General features: G+C 32.6%; 2 protein-coding genes across 2 annotated transcripts; both read right to left on the reverse strand.

Moving 5' to 3' along the window:
- Positions 1 to 319: 319 nt before the first annotated feature.
- Positions 320 to 1,583, reverse strand: Lehsr203 (Abhydrolase superfamily protein). Its single transcript, NM_001329737.1, has one exon. It carries the CDS (start codon positions 1,516 to 1,518, stop codon positions 511 to 513), a length of 1,008 nt encoding a protein of 335 aa, NP_001316666.1. The 5' UTR covers positions 1,519 to 1,583; the 3' UTR covers positions 320 to 510.
- Positions 1,584 to 6,610: 5,027 nt separating this feature from the next.
- Positions 6,611 to 19,008, reverse strand: LOC101265200 (protein ANTI-SILENCING 1-like). The gene is made up of 17 exons (XM_010318662.4): positions 18,887 to 19,008; positions 18,693 to 18,754; positions 17,418 to 17,495; positions 16,463 to 16,855; positions 16,203 to 16,371; positions 14,537 to 14,677; positions 14,330 to 14,455; positions 14,100 to 14,225; positions 13,935 to 14,011; positions 13,512 to 13,538; positions 13,233 to 13,325; positions 10,985 to 11,063; positions 10,794 to 10,884; positions 7,735 to 7,843; positions 7,525 to 7,641; positions 7,347 to 7,420; positions 6,611 to 6,982 (listed from the first exon to the last, which is right to left on the reverse strand). The coding sequence occupies exons 3-16, from the start codon at positions 17,448 to 17,450 to the stop codon at positions 7,355 to 7,357; spliced, it is 1,647 nt and encodes a 548-aa protein (XP_010316964.1). The 5' UTR covers positions 17,451 to 17,495; positions 18,693 to 18,754; positions 18,887 to 19,008; the 3' UTR covers positions 6,611 to 6,982; positions 7,347 to 7,354.
- Between the last annotated feature and the right edge of the window lie 4,924 nt (positions 19,009 to 23,932).

The raw sequence follows: 23,932 nt of genomic DNA on the forward strand, positions 1-23,932 counted from the left end.
TAATAAATATAACTATTTATTTACTATTACATTATGGTAAAAGAATTTAATGATTTAAAATAACACTAAAAAAAAGTTGCATATTGTTTTAATGAATGTAACTATTTGAATAGATAGTATGATTTTTCGTTATTATATTAGATCATATATTAATAATTTAAATAATACACTTCAAAAAATAATATACTATACAAGATAAACATAACCTACTACACTAAATAAAGACATACTAAACAACAAAAATTGAATTATTAAATGATAAGTAAATCCATAACGAGAAGAAAGATATTATGATAAAGATGTAGTCCGATCATATCGATTATTATGAAATTTTAATATTTTATAATTGGATACAATATAGTTAAAATAACAATCATCAAAACAAACATGAATATTTAAACTAACAATACGATACAATCGTTTCAGATGTTCAGCATGCAAAAAAATTCTCATAAAATATCATGCTTATTTGCACTCATAAATCTTATAGTAAATTAATTTCTCATTTGATCAGTGCTTGTTGATGAACTCTGCAATGGCTTCAAAAAGCTTTTCAGTTGCAGAACCAGTAACAGGGTCCATATCAACAGCAATTTTGTTCAGGTAAAAACTGTGTCCCACGCCATTGTTAATCAACAGTTCAACATCTTTTTCCCCTGTTTTCAGTGATTCGTAAAATTCCATTTCAGTGTCTTTTATCAGATCCTTCTCCGCTACACAGTACAAGTAAGGCGGCAATTTCAGCTCCTCCACCGCCGGTGCCGCATCACCCATCGGACAAGTGATCGGGTGATCCTTAGTGCTACCAATCGGTAAAGCCAGTTCCATAAATTTATCCACCATATCTAAGGTTAGAAAGGGGGTTTGTTCCTGTTCTAGCTCCGATTTGCTTCGCTGGGATCGCATGAAGCCTGGATGGATCGGGATTGCGCCGGCGAGCTTCATCGGAGATAAGTCTTCTTCTCCGGCTCTGGCGGCAACTTGATGGACGACGTTTCCGCCGGAGCTGTCTCCGATGAGGAATACGCGGTTGAAATCGGCGTATTCGTTGAGCCAGGGCTCGTGACCTTGTTCCCGGGATACGTCACGGAGCCAGAGGAGGCCGGCGAAGCCGGCATCACAAGCGGCAGGGAGGCGGTGCTCCGGCGCCAGAGGTAGGAAGACGGAAACAACAATAGCGTTTGCCACACGCGCTAAGCGAGTGTAGACAGCATAGTACATGAACCAATCAGCTTGGCTGATACAAAAACCACCGCCGTGGAAGTGAAGAATGACGGGAAGCTTATCAACCGAACTATCATTACGTTCAGGTAAGTAAATACGGAAACGACTACCGGAATTCTCCCCGGCGACCACATCTTTGACGGCAACGCCGTCAATGAAGTCGTCATGCGGTGGAACAGGCTCAGCCATGAACTTGACTTCAGGTGGACCAGTCCATGTCCGGTCTACTGAACCGTCGTCAAAAACTGTAAGCCAACCGGAAACTACATCTTTAACTTGCTTATCATGAACCATTTTAGGAAATTTCTAAAAAGTAAAATAAACACAAATTATGAAAAATTTTATTTTTTCTTGGGTATACTATAAATTTGCATGAATATGGGTTATTTATAATTGTGGGGAAAAAAAAGTAGTTGTTGAATGGAAAATACAAAGAGTTTTACAAAATTTGGACTTTAGATAGTGGGAAGAGTAATGGCATTGACAGAGCATTTTCTACACAATTTCATAAAATGGGTCATTCCACTTTTAGATTTTCGTTCACATTTACAAATTGGACTTATAAGGGAAGTGAATAAATAAAATTTAAAACTGGGATAAATTAGATGATAAAGAAAAATATTGTAAAAGAATCATAAATTTTTATATGATTTTAAACAACTAAACTACATATGGAAATTCAATATAAATGAAAGTATAAAAATTACTTTTTCGACTTCACATATCCATTTTAAATGATGTCTTAAAATATGGAAAATAAGTATTTAATATAAACGGTAAATATGGAAAAGATTATCACCCCTTCTTGATATGTTTGAAGTAATTTGAATAATACGTATTTAATATCGAGGGTAAAATATGAAAAAAAATTATTATTCTTTCTTGATATATCAAAAATAATAAGTAAAACTAAAATATATTTAGAAAAATAAATGATGAGTAGAGGGAGCACAAAAAGAAAAAAGTATAAATATGGAAAAATTGTTTTCCGGGAAGAAAACATTTTTGAAGTAAGACAGAAATATAATTTATTAGGTTCAATGATAATAATATTCGACTCAATATATTTAAGCGAAAAAAATTATTTATAAATCTAATAAGGTCCGCCCGAAGTGCGGATATGTTAACTAGTTTAATACAAATGAAAGTATAAAAGTTACTTTCTACTTGACATACTCATTTTAAGTGATGTCTTAAAATATGAAAAATAAATATTTAATATAGACGGTAAATATGAAAAAAATTATTATCCCTTCTTAATATGTTCAAAGTAATTTGAAAAATACGTATTTAATGTCGAGAGTAACATATGAAAAAAATTATTATTCTTTTTTGATAGGAAAAATTAGTAAACTAGTCAAAATAAATAACATATTTAATAAAAATATCCATATTTTATAAATATTAGCAATAATGTCAAAAATGTCATTATTTTAAAAAATTTACGTGTTTCAATTTTCTTCCTATTTTATCTCTCTTTTTCAATTAATTCTATATATCCTTTTTTTAAAAAAAATAATTATTCTCTCTCATATTTATCTTTTCAAATTGTTAATTCTCTCTCCCATTTAATTTTCTCTCTCTCATGGTTATCTTTTATGATTTTCCTCCAACATTCAAGTTGCAAATATCTTTTTGCCATATATTTTGATTGTTTTTTTAATCCAAAATTGAATCAACAAGAATCCCTTTGATTAAGGTATCTCTAATCTTTATCCTATTTTCAGATTTCTTTTCCAATTTTATTTTTGTTTAAATATTAAAAAAATGTTATTTGTATTTTTCAACTTCCGTTATGATTTACTCTCCAATGGCTGAATCCAAGAGACTTACTAGAGGTATTCATCTTAATCAACCAATTTCTGGTGATTTTTCATCCTTTAATTTATTTATTATTTAACAAATAGTGTATAATGTATGATCCGCTGCTAAAATAAGGGAAGAAAGAGGGTAAGAACATTTACAAGACTCATTGGTGTGCAAAACCTTCCTCAAATTTAAAACGCAAATGTAGAATCTTTGTCTACTCGTGAGGATCTTGAAAAAAACGACGAAGATCGCGAACAATTTTCTATTAGTTTGTTTTGTATTTATAGTTCTTTTTTAGAATTTGGTATGCTTTCTTAATTTGTATTCAAATCACTATGTATACTATCAATATTTGTATTTATTAAAAATTTCATGTTGCATGGTTTATGAATCTTGTATTTGTCCCTAATTTGTATTCATCCAAATGTATGTCAACTAGTTTATTTGTATTCGAATACAAATACAAATAATAGACATATTGGAATGAATACGACTTAGAAAGGGAAACAAGATCTTGAAAAGAAAAATAAATACACAGTGAAAAATATATACGAATACAAATGTATTTCTTAAATAACTATATTTTATTTGACATACATATTGGAATGAATACAAACTAATAAAGGTATGTCAACTGAATGTGACATTTTTTTCTAATTTGTATTTATTCTAAAGATATGTCAACTAGTTATGTATTTTATTTAAGAATGAGTACACCAAATATTCAATTATTTCTTTTCAATTTTATATTTCATTCACTTTTTCATCATACTAATTTTTTGTATTTTATATATTATTATACAAAATTCTAAATAAAAACTAGAATAAATAGAAATACAAATAAAATACATATTGAAATTAATACATACAGGATTTTTGAAGAAAAAAATAACTATATAGGGAAAAAAATATATGAAAATACAAATATATTTTTTAAATGACTATATAGATAAATTCGGCATACCTATTGGAATGAATACAAACTAATAAAAAACTATAATAAATATAAATAGAATATATTGTGGAATGAATATAATTTAAAAAGGTAAAAATTCTGGAGAAAAAAAAATAAAATTTAAATTTTATTTGAAAATGTAACTGATGAGAAAATTAAGGATGCTTGCCTTTTTTTTTGAAATATTCCCCCCTTAATTTTCTCTTATTAAATAATTATATTCTTTAAATAAAAATAAATAATAAAAACATATATAACAAACTAAAATGACATTTTTACTAAATATTGAAGTTGTTGCTAATGAGTCCTCTTAAATGCTAAAATATTGACATTTTGAAAAATTTCCCTTTTTGATATGTCAAAAATAACAAATAAAAGTAAACATGTATTTTAGAAAAATAATTGATGAGTCAAACTGAGGGTCACTTTGTAAATTACATGTTTACTTTTAAAATTATCCTATCACCCGAACTAATTAATATCTTTGTAAATGGGTCACTTTGACCCATTTTCTCGTCTGGATTGTTACCACGCAAATGGGGCGCGTGACTCAGTCTTTCCACTACCATAATCAGTTATAAAGTGCGACGTGTCATTATATTTCTTTAATATTAATTATTTAATTAATTTACATCATCTTCTCCATTATCTTCTTCACCCAAATTTAAAAATCCAATTACCTTTTCTTCATCTTCTTCAACTTAGAAGATCTACTTACTTCATCCATTTTTATCCTTTTTATTTCTCGTCTCTTGCTTTTCTTTGTTTCTTTTTTTTTTTTCTGGTCTCATTACCTTGCTTTAGTAACTTGAGAGTTGAATTAATTTTATTTAGTAATGTTTTGGTGACGAAAATAGTGTTGTAACATGGAAGCATCATAGAGACTACATTGAAGGTGACTATGGCTGCTACTTTTGTAGGATTTACAACAAAGAACAAAGGATTTGAGTAATTTAAGGAGAAAGAGGAAAAAATGAAAATAAATTAATAAAAATATATATAATAAAATGAAACTGAAAAATAAAATTAAAAATTAAAAAACTTAATATGTGTCAAACAACTATTGGTGCGTGATTGCACCTTTTTTCTAGCAATTGGGGTTGGGTAAAAAAATAGACATTTATAACACTCTTAAACTGTTCAATCCAGAAGTAGGACACCCACAAAGATAAAGTGTCTTTTTGAAAATTCAAGACAATTTCAGTAATGACTTTATGTCTTTTCTCATTAATTAATTTAATCAATGAACATAAATCATTATTTAGTTTTTCTATATTAGTCAACTGTATATTCTCAAGGCTACATAATTCATAAAGGTAAAATAGGAATAATATTGTAAATTATGTATTAATTTATGAAATGGTAAATATTATGAACCAACTATTTATAATAAGTATGAGATATAAAAAGGAACAGAGGGAGAGAAAATCTATTAAAATAAATAATGATTGACATAATAAATCACCCATATTAATTATGAAGCTAATGAACTAAAAATTTAAGACTTTAAAAAAGACTTATTTTTAAAAAATTAATTAATTAACTAAAAATGTAATAGGTAAAAAAAATATTTTTTTTTAATTTGTCAAAATGAACAAGTAAAAAGATATAAGTAAAAAAAAAAAAAAAGTTCGACAAACAATTAGAAAAAGAGAAAATATTGATGTCATTCACTTCAACTAATTTGATATTACTCCTGGTCTCTTTTATTTTAGTTTATTTATCTTAATTAGTAATTAAACGATCAAAACATATATATTTATCATAATTTTTAAAAATATTTAGAATTATTAAACTATTGTAAGTTATACGTAGTAATTATTATTATATAGTAATTTTTAAAATAAATAAATTTTGTTTCAATAAAATTAACATTAAACATTAATTGATTTTTGCTTCATAGTCTGAATCAAGTCAAATAAATTGGAAGAGTCCACATATATGATTAACGTTGAATTTGGAAATGGGGGAAAAACAATAGACTGGTTGTTATGATGTGTGAACTGGGAAGAAAGTCTTTTTTTTTTTGTTATTTATTTAAAAGCTGATTACACATGGGAGGAGATAAAAGTAATTTCACCAACGGGTAGTCTGCTTGCACATCACATTTTGCAACATTTTCACATATACACAAATGTCTTACATATTCAATTTAAACATACCTAGAATATTACAACTCATGGGGCTAATGAATAAGGTGATATATTTTAAATAGTACCATGTACGTAAGTAGACACTTGACAATATGTTCGTACATGTTCACATACTCTATCAGAATATGTAACAGTTCGAGTGTTTTAAAAAAATTCACTCTGTTGATGTATTCATCCTATTAGTAGTGCAAAAATTAATTATTAAATGTATTAATCATTCCAACTTCTACCTTGCATGAAATTATTTACAAATTGACTCATAAATTACTCATATTTTCTTTTGGGAATTGTAAAATGATAACCGAACACCATACTTAATATTCTAAATTTTATATCAAGCAACTAAAGAGCTAAACACGATATATAAGCTATGCTAACTTTTTTAATGCAGGAATGACTATCTACCTTCCTAACATGCAACAAAAACGACCCATGAGAAAATGTCAAAACTATCCCTCAGGTTTAAGGGTTTGTTAAACTTTGTCCTGTAATATCACAATGAACATAAATAGCCCATTATAAGTTTGCGAAAGGACACTTTTGGTGTCCCCAACAAAAGTTTGTAAAATTTCACCTAATGGATTTAATAATGACCTTAAATCAAGGGTTGTTCATCAAAAGGGCTAATTTGACTAATCCTATAGTTATCTTCTGCCCACAGCTCTGGAAGTCACACCAACACAGTGAACTACACAAGATGCATTGTTTGTGCTGCAAAAAAAGCTGCCTTATATTATTATACAAAAACATAAACTCTGTACTAAGGTGCAAAACCCCATATCCAGAAAGGGTCCACACATCTGTATGCTTCTTGGACACAAGAAACCCAACAAAACGAGTCCTGTTTAAAAGAAAATAATATCAATCTACGTGAAACTTGACAATAATACAAGGACAAGAAAAAAGGATAATCAAGGCATAATACATAAATGTGTCTTTTAACTTGGTCTTAGTTGACGTCTATGCTCTCCAACTTTCGATGTACACAAGTAGGAAAGTAAACTTGTATAAAATAAAATAAGTTGACATGTGTGTTCTACATAGCAATTCGTGTTCTGAGTGTATTATTCCATGTAGGATGCGTGTAGTCACTTGTTCAACTCAATAAATTTTAAGGATCTACATGTGCACAACCAAAGTTGGAGGGTCTAGATATCAACCGAGACTTTAGTTAAAGAACACTAAAAAAAGAGGATTGAACTTACGTTAGATCCTATACAGAGTTCTTAATAGGGTTCTTCAACTTGCTACTAAGCTGTTCAATTTCTGCTGCTTGTTCCTTGCAACAAGAAAAATCATAGACTTAGAAAGGACAGGCGGAAAACAGCAACAATCTGGAGAGGGTTAAAAAGGAATGACAGGGAATAAACACTTCATAATCACCTGATGTAAAGCTTTCCACCACCGGTTTGATTGTTCCTGCAGTACACGCCATTCGACCGCCAGCTCATGTTCTATTGTGTTACTCTGGGCATAGTGAGAGGTTGATACTGCTTTTCTCTTTACAAGAAAGAAATTGGAATATGAAAATTGGATCATCAAATAGCAAATTAAGGGAGAAGAGGTTATTTTTGTGTGCAGTCAAATGCGTACCATTTCTTCTCCTAGCTTTTGAAAATTGATTTTTTCAATGGACAGATGGCCAGGAAAGTCTTTACTTTTCACCGGCTCCTGTATAGTCCCCCTCCGAGCAACAACTGGCCTTAACAAGACATGAACAACAATGTCATTATCTCTGTCATCTTAATTATTTCTCATACTTCATTCATCTTATTCTAATAAAATAGTAGGATTGACAAAAGTTCATCCAAGATAATGTCAAATAGAGATCACCCATAAGAAGCCCAAGCCACTATCATGACTGAGGCTTACATCATTTCTCTATCCAATAAGAAGCACAAGTCACAATCATGACTAGATTTACATCATTTTTCTTTCCAGTAAGAAGCACAGGCCACTATCATGAATGAGATTTACATCATTTTTCTTTGTCCCTCTATAGTGAGCAGGTTAGAGGGTTATTGGAAGGAAATATAGTATAGAAGAGATTCCTGGTGCATCAAGCTTAAACTCAACGAAAGCTTGTTTGGAAAGGTATTTACCCTAATCATTTCTCTTTATGAAAAAAAAATCCAGTGCCATGAGATGGTTGAGTATAAATAACATATATGACATCTACCATGATGACCATCAGGAGGAATTACATAGACAAAGCTGACAGTATTATTTATCGAAATTAAAGTACCTCTAGGCTTCTCGATAATTCTCTAAGACAGAAAAGGTAATATCACACCATCATAATCAGTGTTTTCAAAGGTATGATGGAATTTTGTAGAAGAAATGCTAAATGGATATGGATTACCTCCAAAGTTCATACAGTTGGTTATGGTCCATGTCACAAAAACCAAATTTTCAGTCAAAGTTACTGGGAACACTCGTGATTATTTTGAAGGCAAGAGGGGGCTGAGACAAGGAGATCCTATCTCTCCCCTACTATTTGCGCTAGTAATGGAGTACCTGTCTAGAACCACGACTCAAATGTGTAAGCTGACTGATTTTTTATTCCATCCCATGTGTAAGGGGCAATAGTTGACTCTCCTCATATTTGCTAATGACTTCATGATTTTCTGTAAAGGAAATGTGGTATCTGTACAAAGTGTTATGGAGGCCTTACAACATTTCTCTAATACAACTGGACTAGTGGCTTAACATAGATGAATCTAGTCTGTTTATGGCTGGTGTAGATGAGAATACTTGAGGGGAAATTCTCAACCTAACTGGTTTCACCTTGGGATCATTTCCAATAATGTACTTGGTCCTTCCTCTCTCTCCCAAGAAGTGGAACAAATTGGAGTGTCACCAACTAAAGATGAAGATTACAGACAAGATCAGGGAGATCAGGGCTGTCTCAGGCAAGACACTTATCTTATGCTAGTAAGCTTCATGTCACTGATTCTGTATTGTTCACCACATCACCTTACACAATTTTTTGGGGGGGCTGTATTAATAATTCCCCAATCACATTAAAGGAGGTAGACAAGAAGTGTAGGGAGTTCCTTTGGTGGGGTACTGATGAAAAGAAAAAACTATCACTTGTGGCTTGGATAAGCTATGTCAACCAAAGAAGTATGAAGGTCTGAATTGTCGGTTGTGGAATATGGCTGCATTCGGAAAACTTATATGCATGGTGATGAAGAAAAAAGATCTATTATGGATAAAATGGGTGAATGGTATGTATATAAAAGGAGGAGATGATTTCTGCAACTGGAAAAAGCTGCAAAAACTAAAGCCGAAGATGACAAGGAGATGATCATTATTGTCTACCTGCTAACAGGAAATACTCTGTCTCAAAGGGGTACTGTGCTGCCAGCTGCACCAAGAATGTATAACGCTGACTTAATATGGAGTAGAATTACAATGCACAAACGTAGGTTATATTGTAATTAGCTGTCTCTTGGGAGGTTACTCACAAAGGATAGATTTCTGATGATAGTGTGATAACCACATGTGTGTGATGTGTGAAGATATGTTAGAGAGAGGTTAGATATGTTTCAATACACAAAAAGAGGCAGGAAGTGTGCCTCTTGATTTAATACATACAATTTGTAATTAGCTGGTTGATTTTGGAGGCCTACTGATTATTGGCAATCTTCCTAGAATGGGGTCGAGATAATGGGTGCTCTTTCGGTGTAACTTTTTGATTGTTGGTATGGTAATATATCACAGTTTACTAAAAAAAACTAAATCAGTATTTTCAACGGCGACCCACGGGGCAAGCCATGGAGCTAGGAGGGCTATATCTCACAAGAACGGATTGGCAAAGGAAAACTATCGTGGGGCATAAGTTCTAACCTCCCGAGCATATGCTCACTTAAGCGTAGGTTTCAATCTTCCGGAAGTTCATTTGAGGGGTAAGTTCAGAGAACTACTCAAACCTAAAATCAAAATTGCTTAGCAAGTTTCTTTATTACTTAAAACACTCAAAAGATAGCTAATTTTAAATTCTCACTAAAAAGAAACAAACTCAAAAGTCAAAGTCTCCTCTTAATTGTTATCCTAATTTCATAATCATTTCTCTGTCGTTTATAGCAACGAATCATTCTTTGGCTCTTTATCAGCAAAGTGCAGACTACAGAGCAAAAGCTTTGTCTTCAAATACTTGTGAATTCCTTTTTTATGCTTTCAAACAATAACTTTATACTATTGTCATTTTTATTTTTTTGAACTATTAGGAACTATCACTTTAAAACTCCAAGTAGATAACCACCAGGCTATAGGTGTGATGCATCTTTCATCTTTCACTCTTACATTCATAAACATACACTAATTTTATAATTTTCAACAATTTAATGTAATTTTACTTTTTTGTGATTCATATGCTTATTATATTAATTTATCAAAAACAAAAAATTAAATATTTATGGGCCTTGCTTACTCCTTGCATCTCAAGGCTTACGTCTCGCCCCACCCTGCCTTTTGAAACATTACCAACTAACTCATGTTATCAAGGACTTTGAAGATCATTACACAAAAAGCATAGTTTGTCAAAAAGGAATGTTAACTGGCAAGGTGTATGTAAGAACATACAAAAAAACATCTAATCAACAAGACAAACAAAGGGTGAGACAAAACTTGCCAAGCCGATCTAGTACCTTCCATCACCTAACATAAGGCACGTCCTTTTCAACTCAAAAATGGCGGTCTCTGCAGCCTCACTTGATTTGAAGATAACAAATGCTTTTCCTGGTAGTGTTCATGCGAGAGAAAAAAACATAGAGTTCACTGAGAAAAATGTCAATAAATTTTACTTCAGGATTTTAGAATAAGATACACGATGGCCTACCATTTAGGGGATTAGAGAAGGTGTTATGCGGCACCATTTTTGCACTAACCTTTTGCCTTAAGGCATGCCAAACAATATCCTAGAATATAGAAAATGAAACACAAAGAAAGATAAATGAGACAAGTTCTTCGAGTATAAAACTAGGAGCAAAAACAACAATGAATAATTCAAGAAAAAAACCCACCACAATATATATCAGACGAAAAATTTGTCCTGATATATCTATCTCTACCAAATAAAAGGACATAAGAAAATATTTGAGGAGAGGCGTGAAACTTTTCTTGAATCAATTTGGATTCATTCCGGGATGCTCAACTATAGAAATCATTCATTTGGTAAGGAGGCTTGGTGGAGCAGTACATAGAGAAGGAGACACACATGATTTTCATTAACCTAGAAAAGGCTTACAACAAAGCTCCAAGGAAGGTTCTACAAAGATGCTTGGAGGCTAGAAGTGTACCTGTTGTTGAGAATATAATAAAATAATAGAAAGTATGCTCTCTCTAAGAGCTTAAGATTTTAGATGAGATGGTCACATACTTGAACACATGTGGTCTGATGTGGAGTATATTAAGGAGCTCAAGGACATGTACGATGGAGGTAAGACCTCAAAGCACCTCCCATTTTTTATGAGGTTGCACCAAAGCTAAGCCCGTTTATATTTGCATTGGTGATGAAGGCATTCACACAACAAATTCAAGGTGAGGTGTCAAGGTGTATGTTATTTGCAGGCAACATAATTCTGATTGACGAGACTCATGACGAAGCTAATGCTAAGCTGGAGATTTGGAGATAGACCCTGGAGTCAAAAGGATTCAGATTAAGCACGATCAAGACAAATTACTTGGAGTGCAAGTTCAATGATGTAATGTATGACACAGATATGGAAGTGAGGCTCGACATTGGGGTCATCTAAAAGAGAGAAAGTTTCAAGTTTTGGATCTATTATAGAAAAAAATGAAGAGATCAACAAGAATATCATTCACTGCATTAGTGCAGGGTGAATGAAATGGAGGCTTACATATGGAGTTCGTGTGATAAAAAGGTGACACCAAAATTTAGAGACAAGTTCTACAGAGTGGTAGTTAAACCAACTATATTGTATGGGGCGGAGCGTTGGCAGTCACAAACTCTCACGTTCAAAAGTTGAAAGTTGCAGAAATGGCGATACTAGTCATGCTACAATAGCTATGTGGGCAAACTAGGAGAGATAGGATTAAAAACGAGGATATCTGGGACAAGGTGGGAGTGGCTTCAGTGAAAGACAAAATGCGGGAATCAAAATTGATATCGTTTGGGTAAGTGAAGAGGAGATGTCTAAATGCCCCAGTGTAGAGGTATGAGAGGCTGGCTATGGATGGTTTCAAGAGAGGTAGAGGTAGACCATAGAAGTATTGGGGAGAAGTGATTAGACAGGAAATTGAATGAAGGGCCAGGATCATTTAGCGTTTAATGAATGCTCAAAGGCTGAGATGAAGCCAGTAGTAAAAGTAATAGAAACGGCAGAGGCATCCATATTCTGGAAAACTTATGAACTTTTCTCCTCTCTTTCCTCAACTCTCTTCTCTCTCTTTCTCTTCCTCCTTTCTTCTACTACTTTCTGCAGATTTGAGCTATTATGGAGCTCCAACTTTCCATTTCTATGTCATTATATTTTAGCTTAGCTCTAATCTCAATTTCAGATATATATGACAGTGAATTATCCCCGAAACACTTGCAATTATTGTTTGTTTCCTTGTTTAATTCTGCTATTTAAGTTCATAACATACCATCACCACTAATGGACTCACTAAATATAGTGGCTTGAAGATGAGAATTAACATTTGTAAGTAGACAAATTTATAGAACAATTCTGAAACTAGATGCAATAACCTTGGTTAACATAAGTTATGTAAGGTTATTCCAAAATTTGCTTTTGGAATTTTCAAGAGGTATAGCAATAATTCAAAAGAGAAGTTAGTTAAAATACAAGAAATGTAATTCATGTAAAACTTTTATTTTCGTCAAAAAAGGAAGAAGAAAAGAGATAGCAAAAGGGAAAACAAGTTATTACCACATACATTTTGACTTACAAGAGCTTTGGAAACAATATTACCCGAAATAGAAATGGAAACATACACATGTCTACGAAATGAATTAACACAAGAGTTACACCTAATGACACAGTAATATTTCATTTTCCATTCCTCAAATGGACAAAATAAAGCACATATTAAACTGAAATAGACTTAAAATTCATTCTATGTACCTCCACTTCTGTTGATGCATATGAAGGATCAAGATTCTCAAGTAACACAAGTGTGCCACGCTTTTGAGCTGCTTGGAGTCTATCATACCATGGCTGGGCGGAACAAAATAATATATGTAAATCACAAAATATAGAGTAAGTAACTGTTTCGAGGCTAAACACATCATGTACATCTTCTACTTTTGCCTAAATAGTTGAAGCTTACATCATTTTCCCACCAACTTAACTTCAAAAGAAAACACTTTGGAATAAATATAACAATGGAGATAGGAGACTAACCCCTTCGTTAAACCATGTGCTAGCAGCCTGCAAGTAAAAAGATATCATATCAGAACTAAATTCAAAACAGGTTAAGAGGTCTCTTACAGTATCCAATCATTGATATCAGTTATCAACCTGAAGTTTAGTTATACAACAGATGGGGCCAGCAAACAGATACAAATAATCAAGTTACAAGTTTAGTACAAACAAAAATAAAAACCAGTGTCCGTTCTCATCAAACAAGGATGCAGTACTTCAAAAATCCGGAACCAAAAAAGAAACACTATGCCAGGTATGAGCACTCAGATTATAGAGGGAAACCTTAATATTCAATTTTCGTAGCACTGTTTACAAAACGAAAGGAGGAAAATGTTTTCTATGTGAATCAAATCCTTCAAAGGACCTAATACTTAAAAAAAAAAAAAAAAAAAAAAGGAATACCTCCTTCGCTCTTGTTGTTACTTCAATGACCTGATTTGTGGATTTCATGATCTTATGTTGGTCAAATGCTTTAGTATCTGCAAGGATCATCATATCCCCGATCAGACAACATCCGTAATAATTTGTTCACTGTCTCTAAGAGAAAGTTACAGGTAAGAAAGAAACCTGATAAGTGTTGAAGCTTCCTCTTCTTCAAAGCATTAGTAGACGGGGTACAATATGAATGTTTTACTTCAGTTCTGGCAACAGTCTTGTCCGTCTTAGAAACATTGCCCTGTCTGCCTTGTCCGCCTAAAATAATTGGGACTTTATTCAGTTCCGGGAATGATCAGATTAACAGTTAAGCTCATATATGAATTTACAAGAATCAACCCATTATCTTTCCGAGTAATCACCTCTTTCTACCAATTCTGTCACCTGACACTGTGAAATGGTAGTGCACTTGTCCGTTCTTGCCATAGCAACATCTTTTGTGGAGGATTTAGTTTGCTTGACCAGAGCCACACGTGGCAATGTCGACTCTGCAAAAGCCGAATTGAAAATAAACACAGGTTGTCGACATCACAACTAAGAATTTACCACACATGTCTACAAGTAGTTACGACTGTTTCTTCCTGGTTGGTCGTCTTTCAGTGTTGTTTTAACTGTTGCTCCTCCAAATGAATGTGGCTTGTCAAGACTTGCTTTTCCTCCATAATGAAGAGGCTGCTTCAGATCTGTCACCTTATTAAAGAAGTGCTCCACTGCAGCAGGAGTGAGTGAAATGCCTCAAATCATTGATTTTCAGTATTTAAATGCAGTAGAGTAAGAATGTAAAAACTGAAGAAGCAGATTATACTGCAAACTTATACTCAGAGGCTAGGTTTCAATATAAACCTTCATGCATACAAGTAAACTAAGCAAAAAGAAATAGACATTTTGGTTCATCCCAAAGAAATTTACATCATTCGCCTCACGTGTCTGGCGATGTGTGATACAATAAAAAGAGCACATGTCCACTTCGGTTGACACCAGCATCCTCCCTATACTGACAACTCACAAGTCACAGCAAACACTTACATAGAGTCATTGGCAGATGTTTCTTCTTTATTAATAAGCAAGATTTTGAGGAGAATTTTACAAAACTTATTTTTGGATCAAAAGCTAAGCAAAATGCCAACCATAAAACGTCAAATTATCATAGACATGACTACATCTCTTTAGATATGTCCATCACTACAGTTCTTTGGTTAGTACATTATCCAATGCATTCATTTAAACGAAGATGTCAGCCATAATAAAGACTTCTAAGAAACTTATACCAATATATCCATCACTAGAGCTCCTTAAATTCAAGAAAAACTGGCGCCATGACTTAAAAAGCAGTGAATGAAAGGTAAAAACTGAAAGAAACAAGACCTTGCTCTAAATTCCAAGAACGTTGAAGAAATACTGCACCAGAAGTCATAGAGCTTTGGAGAGTCCTAGGAAACCCAACCCTCTAGATATGCATCAGATAAAAGGCAACACTAATGGGTGAACAGGTGACAAAAAATAGAGGCTGAAACCAAATGACTATGAATGGGAATGCATAAATGAATGTGTAATTGTGAATAGCCATGAAGGTCCAACATCCATTTATTACTATTCTTCCATTTTCCACCTCTATAGAAGAAGCAACCTGAATGCTAGCAATATTGCCTTCACATATCCCAATTTGACTAAAACACTCAAGTGAAATAGTATATTAAGATGTTCTGCTATATATTGCAAAAATTATCTAGTTCTGTCTATTATTCTTTTGTCTTATCAAAATAAAGAAGACATCAAGTGATGGAAATAATCCTGTAACAAGAACGTGCATGGGCGAGAGCACAGGAAAACCAATAAGCACCTGCGTCAGTTAAATTAGAGTCCTACCCCTTTAAACAGCAATGTAGTGGGAATTTTTTTATGGTATTTATATATCTTTATCCTTGTACTTATTTGATTTCTTCATTTAGACAATGTCCTCGAATGTATTACATAATCCTAAGCAACTATAAAACCGAGGTTCCCGAAGAATTTATAAACTGTTTTCAAATAAGTTGCACAAAATTTTGAGAAAACAAAATTCTGAAAGGTAGTATCATATGTTAAAGCAGTTCTAACGAAATAAACCAAATGTATGACACAGAAATCTGAGAAGCAGAAACCATTCAAGCATTTAACAAGCTGTTCCATCCAACCATAAAATGCATAACACTGTGGGACTGAATGGAAATGAAGCAACAGAATTAGAGTCGCTACCTTCAATTTGTGCTATTGAACTTGGAAATTCCTCAGATATCTCCTGAGTGCCGACATCAAAGGTGCGATAAAATAAAAACTCAGCTGTTTCCAAATCTCTGTCTTTTGGCTGAGGGTTCCTCCTATCAATTGATATGCAGACAACATTGCATTTACCGGTGATGGCTTCCTGTAATAATATCTCAAAGAGGTCAGACCATTACATCTAAAAACAGATGAGATTAAAATTATACCTTTAAAAGGCTGAGTGAAAGAATTACCAGTGGATTACAATTTGAAAGCCCTACGCCTTCTCCTGAAGCCAACAGTAACTCATTGTCAAGCACCTTGGTATTACCCAACCAATGAGTTACCTCGGTGGGACGGAAAAACCATACCACCTTGACTAACCTTTTCCGTGTTTTCGTTTCCCACACCTTAACAATCTTACCAATGTCTGGCTCCTCTTCACCATGACGATACATGTAAACACAATCATATAAGTTGAATTCGACTCCAGCATAAGTGAATGACTTGTAAAATTGGACATCCTTGTTAAGGGCACCCTTTCCCTTCTTGGCACCCCAACTAAATTCGGGACTATCTTCTTCCACTGCTTCTTGACGGGGGAACATTTGATACTTATCACAATTTGATGTTAATCTTTCGAAGATCTGGAATGGAAAGACATATGCCTGTCATTGACAACTAACAACCATCTAAAAAAGTAGATGTGCACATACTACAATTACATAAAAGCATAATAATATACAAAGACCCAAAATTCATAGAGAATTCGAAGAAAGCAGAAAGCCACACACTGAGACCTCGCTTTAGAAGAAGGAAACAAAGAAAGCAAACAAAGGTAGACTCCAAAAGAACAAGCCATTCAAAGAAAAAATGTTCTATGTTCCCTCTTAAGTATCATTTTCAGTTTGAAGTGGGATTCAATAATTAAACATATAATAAAACTCAAAAGAGTATCTTAGCACATTACATAGAACTTGGTTTTTCTTAGAAAAGAAGATGGAGCATCGCGATGACTGGAGTATCTCATTCCAGAAAACATACCATAAGAGGATTACTAGATCTACATGGAAAGAGAGAAATGCAAGATGTTTCGAAGAGAAACTAGAAACTGTACAGTAAATTAAATACTCATGCTTGTGGATTTTTTATGCAACCTACAAGATGTTAAAGATGATTAGAATAGCTTGATTGAATTCATAAACTCACCGCAGGACTCGAATCGTGTATAGATGGAACCATTTCCTTCTGTTTTTCTTGCAGAAATGTTCCGATGATTGTAATTCTCTGGTACCAACTACCAACTTAGTACAAGATTTGTTTTACTGATATACACAATACTTTACCAGACTCAAAAAAGGAGTTCCATGATTGTCGAATGATGACAAGTATCGGCTGTTGTCCAAAATAAATATTTAAACAAAAAAGACATGATATATGCGATATATGTTAGCTCCTACAATGCAATGTACATGGGATTACAGTGTTGAGATCTGTGTTGTCAAAGGCGCGTTTAAAGCACACTTAAACCCTAAGCGAGGCTCAAAACATGCTCGGCGCTTTGCCTCGCTTATTGCGTGTTTGAATGCCGTCATCAAGGCTCTAAGTATCTCCCAAAGTGACGACACTAATCAATTGGTATCTTATTTTATCATTATAAAAATCAAATTCATTGTCCATACATGTTATTCATGCTTATACGTATTAGTCTTGGACTAAACATATATAGTTGTATTTATTCTTCATTTGCGTTTTTTTCATTAAAACCCAGCTCACACTTTATTTGTGCTTTGCGCTTAGAGCGACCTTAGAATTTTTTTCACTTTCAACAACCCTGGCTTAAATGTGGATAATTTAGATATCTAGACATTATATTCCAAAAGAACAGTATGATAGATGCAACAGATAGAATTAAAAATAGGATGGTTGAAATGGAGGAGAGCTATTAGAATGCAATGCAAAGGAAAATACCCACCAAAATAAAAGACAAATTCAATAGTTCATCAATGCCATAAGAAAGTAAAAATTTTATGCTTCTAAAGTCCAACACATCCACGAGATGAGCAAAATATAAATCACACAAATTTTCAATCACTTACCCAAAAAACACTTCACAAGTTCACCCAAATACACAAAAGATCAATAAAATCACAGTATAAACTATAAAAACCAAGAACATATACAAAATTGAACCAGAAAAGAAAGCAAAAAAATAATGTACGAGCAATAAGTAAAATTTACCAAAACACACATTCATCTTTTTCGAAACATTAAAACCCATAGAGTACATAGTTTTTTTCCGTCTACTTGAAACTGTAGAACGATTAACCATACATCCATACACAGCAATGATCAAAAACCAAATGATCCAAAGTTTTTTCCGTCTACTTGAAACTGCAGAACGGTTAACCATACATCCATACACAGCAATGATCAAAAACCAAATGATCCAAACCCTATGAAACCAACCTATCGCATACATACCTGAAGAATAGAAAAAGTTGCCGAGAGAGAGAACGGAAAGGGAAACAGAGCAAGTAAGTGCACTGAAAAAAAAAATTATCAAATAAACTCCATAAAAATCCTAAAACATACTAGAAGTTTCTAGAATACAATCGCCCACAAAAACAACGTGGACAACGGTAATGTGAACACAAAATAGGAGTGCTGATTCAAACCTTGAGCAATGGAGATACTAATACAACAAAAACAAAAACAAAAAACAGAGACGGTTACTGGAGTTAGCGTATCGTCTTCTTCTTCTCTGTGCAGTACTTGTTTTTGCAGAAAATGTGACAACACTAATGTGATGAGCTGCAAGCTTCTTTTTCTTTTTTACTATAAATAATATCATAGTAGGAGTAGTACTTAAAGACTAATTTCTTGTTAATGTCTTGGAATTCGCAATAATTTCAAAGGAAGTCCTCTTCATTAAGAAATAAAAATTATGAGGATTAAAGCGGTAATTACGTGGAGGAGTTGTGATTAACATTTGGCACCATTCTCTCATGCACAACACAACACCACGTGCTTCCTTAATTAAGTAGTGTTGTACTCTCTTTTTTTTTTAGAGTCAATTTCATTCTTAATATTAATTATTTTGAATAATTGCAAAAATAATTTGAATGTGATATCTTTTGGTGGGGGATTTAGGCGTGTCACGTCAACCATCTTCCAGTTCCTGGATAATCGTTCTCGGATAATGCTTGCTGCAGGGGCTAACTCTATCTTCGCGCATACTTTCATGGGTTGTCTGGGAGTTGAATCAGAAGCATTGAATGAAAGGTTCTTTCTAAGACCATCTGCTATTGAATCAACTGCTGTTGTCGGGCGAGATTCTATCTTTTCCTCGTAGCCCATAGGATTTTACTTTGGGGAAGCTCATTCCTTGGATGGATCATAACTTATACAAAGGATAGTCTCTGTAAGAAGGACCAAAGCGCGACTTCGGAGCCGGTGATCTGTTAGGCCTAAGATCCTCTCTCTTACTTGACGAAGTGCGCAAGCAATTTCTCCTTTCTCTTAGGGGTAGAACTTACTGAACAGCTACCCTGGTTGGTATTGGTGTGTGGGAATGGGAATGGCTTCCAAAATTCCCTTTAGCTCTACGGATGACTAACAAGGCAGGATCCAAGCGGTAGATGTCCCAGTGACGTCAACTCAAGGAAGATTCGAGGGGCGTTCAACTACTTGACTGTAAATTTAAAAATTATATAATACTAAAAAATACTACTCTACTAATATAGGTTATTCGGGGTATTTTCAACACTATAAAAAATTTATGAAGTTGAAATTTAAATATCTCAATATTTTAAATAATTGACCTCACATGATTGCTCTGAATGGTTTTAGGCCTATTTTTACATTTAGGGTGGTAAAGGTGGAATCTACCTCCTTTTGGGTGGTGAAAATGTGATGCAAATGGAGCATCAAGAGGTAATATTGGCCCTAGCACTATTGCATTTTATGTTAGGAATTCTTTTGGTGATCTGGTGGGAGCAAAGGGGCTAAGGTGCAAGACACAACAAATATAATGGCTAATGCTAAGGCTATGGCTTTGAAGGAATGACTTGAATATTGTTTGGAGAATACATTTTCATCAGTTATACTGGAATCTTAGTCTTTATCATTAATTAATATGTTGAAAGGAGATTGAATTGCTCTTTTGAGTGTTACTTTGGAAGTCAATTCTATTAACAGAATGAGGGTTTTGTTAACAACAAGAATACAACACACCTCTAAGAAAGGAAAATATTCTTGTGAATTATTCCACTAACCTAGCTATTAATTTTGCAGGTACTTTTGAATTTAAATAGTTTCAAGATATATCAGTTGTAGACAGAAAGATAATTAATACAGAGAAATAGGGTATTCCCCATTTTATGATAAGACAATCTTGTTAAGTCTATTTTAGCTCATTTTATACCTATGACGGTTCAGTGGTTGTTAATAAAATCATATAGTCTCTCGTATGTACTCTTCATCTCGTCTGGATTAGATTATATTAATTACGTATTATGCACCTGGTGAGAGCTTTGAGGTGCATCTTATGATAAAAATCTAAGACGGGTGAATTTGTATTAACTTTTGTTCTGCTAGATAGTTTATTGTCCAATTCACCTATGAGTTTAGCTTGAGACTGTGGCCCTCAATTGTGCCAATCACATATGAGTCTGGTGTTGGTGCTATATAATTTTAGACTCGGACTCAATCTCATACATTTAGTATTTTTTTCTCATAGATCCAAATCTAGATGTTGGTTTTAATCCTATGTGGGGTTCAATTCATTAGATATAAATTGAATGAAAGCGATTATTATATTAGCTAGGTTGATCGAGCCTCATTTTTCCGACTGTAGAAAGCAAGAATTGATAATTACTAGATAAGACATCCTCAAGGAAGTTTTCTTCATGTCTAATTTACTTACCCTAGGAGTCAACCAGGATATATGTCAGTTTAATAATTCTTCATAGATAGGTTGGTGTGCATAACATAGAGAATTATGGTTAGATAGAGACATTGTAAAAGAGATTTATGCTTGAGCTTATCAGAATGGAACCGCACTCCTAAGCTTGTCTTCAACGAACTCTCGAACAACGCCTTCAAAGACGACGTAAAGGCTGAGATTGACTTGCTTCAACAAGCATCGAGCCTCAGCTAACTTGTACCCACAAGACTTATGACTAGAATTTATCAATTTCTCCAACTTGTAATTCAACACAAGTGAAATTTTCAGATTTTGTGAAGATTTTTAATTAGCTAATTCTACTTAAACTAACTTATAACTATTACAATTCAATTTCTTAAGTTTCAAACAATGATTTGGGTAAGATCCAGGGCTTCAGCTTTTACCAGAAATCATGTAATCAATATATGTTAATAAGGTTAGATGTATGATCATGGTCTCCTAACCTCTAATCGCCTACAATAGTTAATACCATAACTACATCATTGAGCGGGGATAGAATGATTAAAAATTGAGCATTAAGATATCTTCCTGTATGGTGACCCAAGCAAGGTTTTAAGTATATCCCTTTCCTAGAAACGAATCAACCCTAGATATTTAGAGTTAAACAGGCTCCTTATGCTCCACATTCTATCCTCTTATTTCTTTCTCGAGTTCAATTCGAACAATATATTTATTTCTATGGTGATCAAGCATGAAATACCAAAAGCAAAAACATAAGAGAAATTCATATGATAATTCATTATAACTAGGATATTTATCTACTCATAATTGGATAATCAATTTTACAATGTTTTTGAATCATCACAATATGATTGAAAAGAAAAAAGATAGCAAATGAACCCTAGAAACTTCAAAGTTTCGTTCTCCCAGTGTTTCCGTTCGAAATTAGAAAAAGAATGATAATAAAACTAAAATAAAACCCTATTTATACTAAAAATCGAAACGGCCAATTTGAGGCCTCAGGCGCGCGACACGCGGCAGTCTTTAAATTGTAGATTCAAAGACTACTAATGAGATCAAGGACAAACTCTACTCCATAGGTATTACGTTAGATGAAAACAAGAAGGACAAGGCCATCTCGATCCTTATCAACTCATGGCAACTCTCCTCTCTAATCTCCCCAGCAACGTTTGAGGGCTAATTAATATGGACAAAAAGGAGTCTCCTATTCTTTAGACAAATTAAAGGATAAATATATTCTTGAACTAGCGAAAAAGGATAAATATATTCTTGAACTATCGTAAATGGTATGCAGATATCATCCATCATACTTTTAGGACATTGATGCATCTACTGTCCAAAAAGTGGAATATATATATTGCTTGCACCAACGGACATACAGATATCATAATCTTATTCGCTGATTCGATACTTATTAAATATTGGATCGACGGGTAAGATTGCTCCATGTGTCTTTACTTAATCTTCCGTTAGATTGAAAGACATATATGTCCTAGTTTTCGGACGATAGAAGCACCAGTGTCCCAAAAATATGAAAGAGTATATTTGCATATCATTTATGATAGATAGTTTGAGGATATATTTGTATTTTTCCCCTTCTCATTATTAAAATAACACAATAATATTTTTAAAATTCTTATTCTTAATTTTTACACAGTAAAATCTTTATTTTATTTTATGTCTTGTAGAATATTTTTTATGTTTTACTTTGTGGAATCATTTTTTAAATTTATTTGAAGTGATTTTAAAAATTAGATTAAATTTTCATATTAAAATTTAATTATATCAATATTTAGTATTTTCCTTGATTTACTTTTTAATAAATAAATATAATAATGAATCAGAAACTTGAATAATCGATGAAATAATTACAGAATAATCTTTCTCATTTAGCTTTATAATTTTAATATTTGAGTCAATTTTCCAAATGGTCACCCAAGTTAAGGGAATTGCCTTATAATATCATTTATGTTTTATTTAGGACTAAAATCTCAGCCAACTATCACTATTTTCCTCCAAATTTACTTGACAACTCAAAAGCATTATTCTCTCCTAGTTAGCATGACATGTCATTAAAGTCTTTTTTTAATAATAGACCAATTATATTCATTAAACTCATTTAACTAAAAATGATCATATTATTTTTAATTTTTTTAATTAACTTATTAAGAATAAATTTTCATACTTAAAATCTTTTATCATAATTAAACTTTTTATTTTTTTATGTTACGCAAAACGTACTATAATCTCATCAATTTTAAATACATAGATTCAAAAAATATTGATATTCAAATCACTTATGAACGCTAATTACTTTAATTAATCATAAATTGTATAATAAATCAATAATATTAAAGATCGATTAATTATTAAAAAATAATTATTTGGGTGCTGTTAAATCCATATATACTTACAATATCTTTTTTTAAAAGAAAATAGTAAGTGAATGATACTTATAGAAAATAAAATTTTGATATTTATTTATTAGTATATTAATCTCATATAATATGTATACTGTCGAATTAAATTAGTAAATTCAATTAATTATTAGTTCATTTATTGATTTTTAATTGTATGAAAAGTTATAATATAATATAGAATAAAAGAATAAAAATAACAATAAAATCAAAAAAAGTTAAATTATAATTTTCTTTTTCTTACCAATTTTTTTGTCAACCTTACAAATTTATCTAAATACTTTTATTTAAAAAATTATTTAAATTTTTTAAATAATTTAGTTAGGAATTTTAAAATTATCAGGTAATAAGTGCACACAGAGATTTTCTCATTGAAT

This window comes from Solanum lycopersicum, chromosome 2, assembly GCF_036512215.1.
Source record: "Solanum lycopersicum chromosome 2, SLM_r2.1".
NCBI lineage: Eukaryota > Viridiplantae > Streptophyta > Magnoliopsida > Solanales > Solanaceae > Solanum > Solanum lycopersicum.

Excerpts from the sequence above, each read along its gene's own strand:
- LOC101265200 (XM_010318662.4), bottom strand. The coding sequence starts at position 17,450 with ATGGTTCCATCTATACACGATTCGAGTCCTGCG. Across the intron at positions 10,885-10,984 it reads CTTCTCTAATCCCCTAAATG|GAAAAGCATTTGTTATCTTC; the intron begins GTAGGCCATCGT and ends GAACACTACCAG. Across the intron at positions 7,421-7,524 it reads GGTGGAAAGCTTTACATCAG|GAACAAGCAGCAGAAATTGA; the intron begins GTGATTATGAAG and ends TCTTGTTGCAAG.
- Lehsr203 (NM_001329737.1), bottom strand. The coding sequence starts at position 1,518 with ATGGTTCATGATAAGCAAGTTAAAGATGTAGTTTCCGGTTGGCTTACA.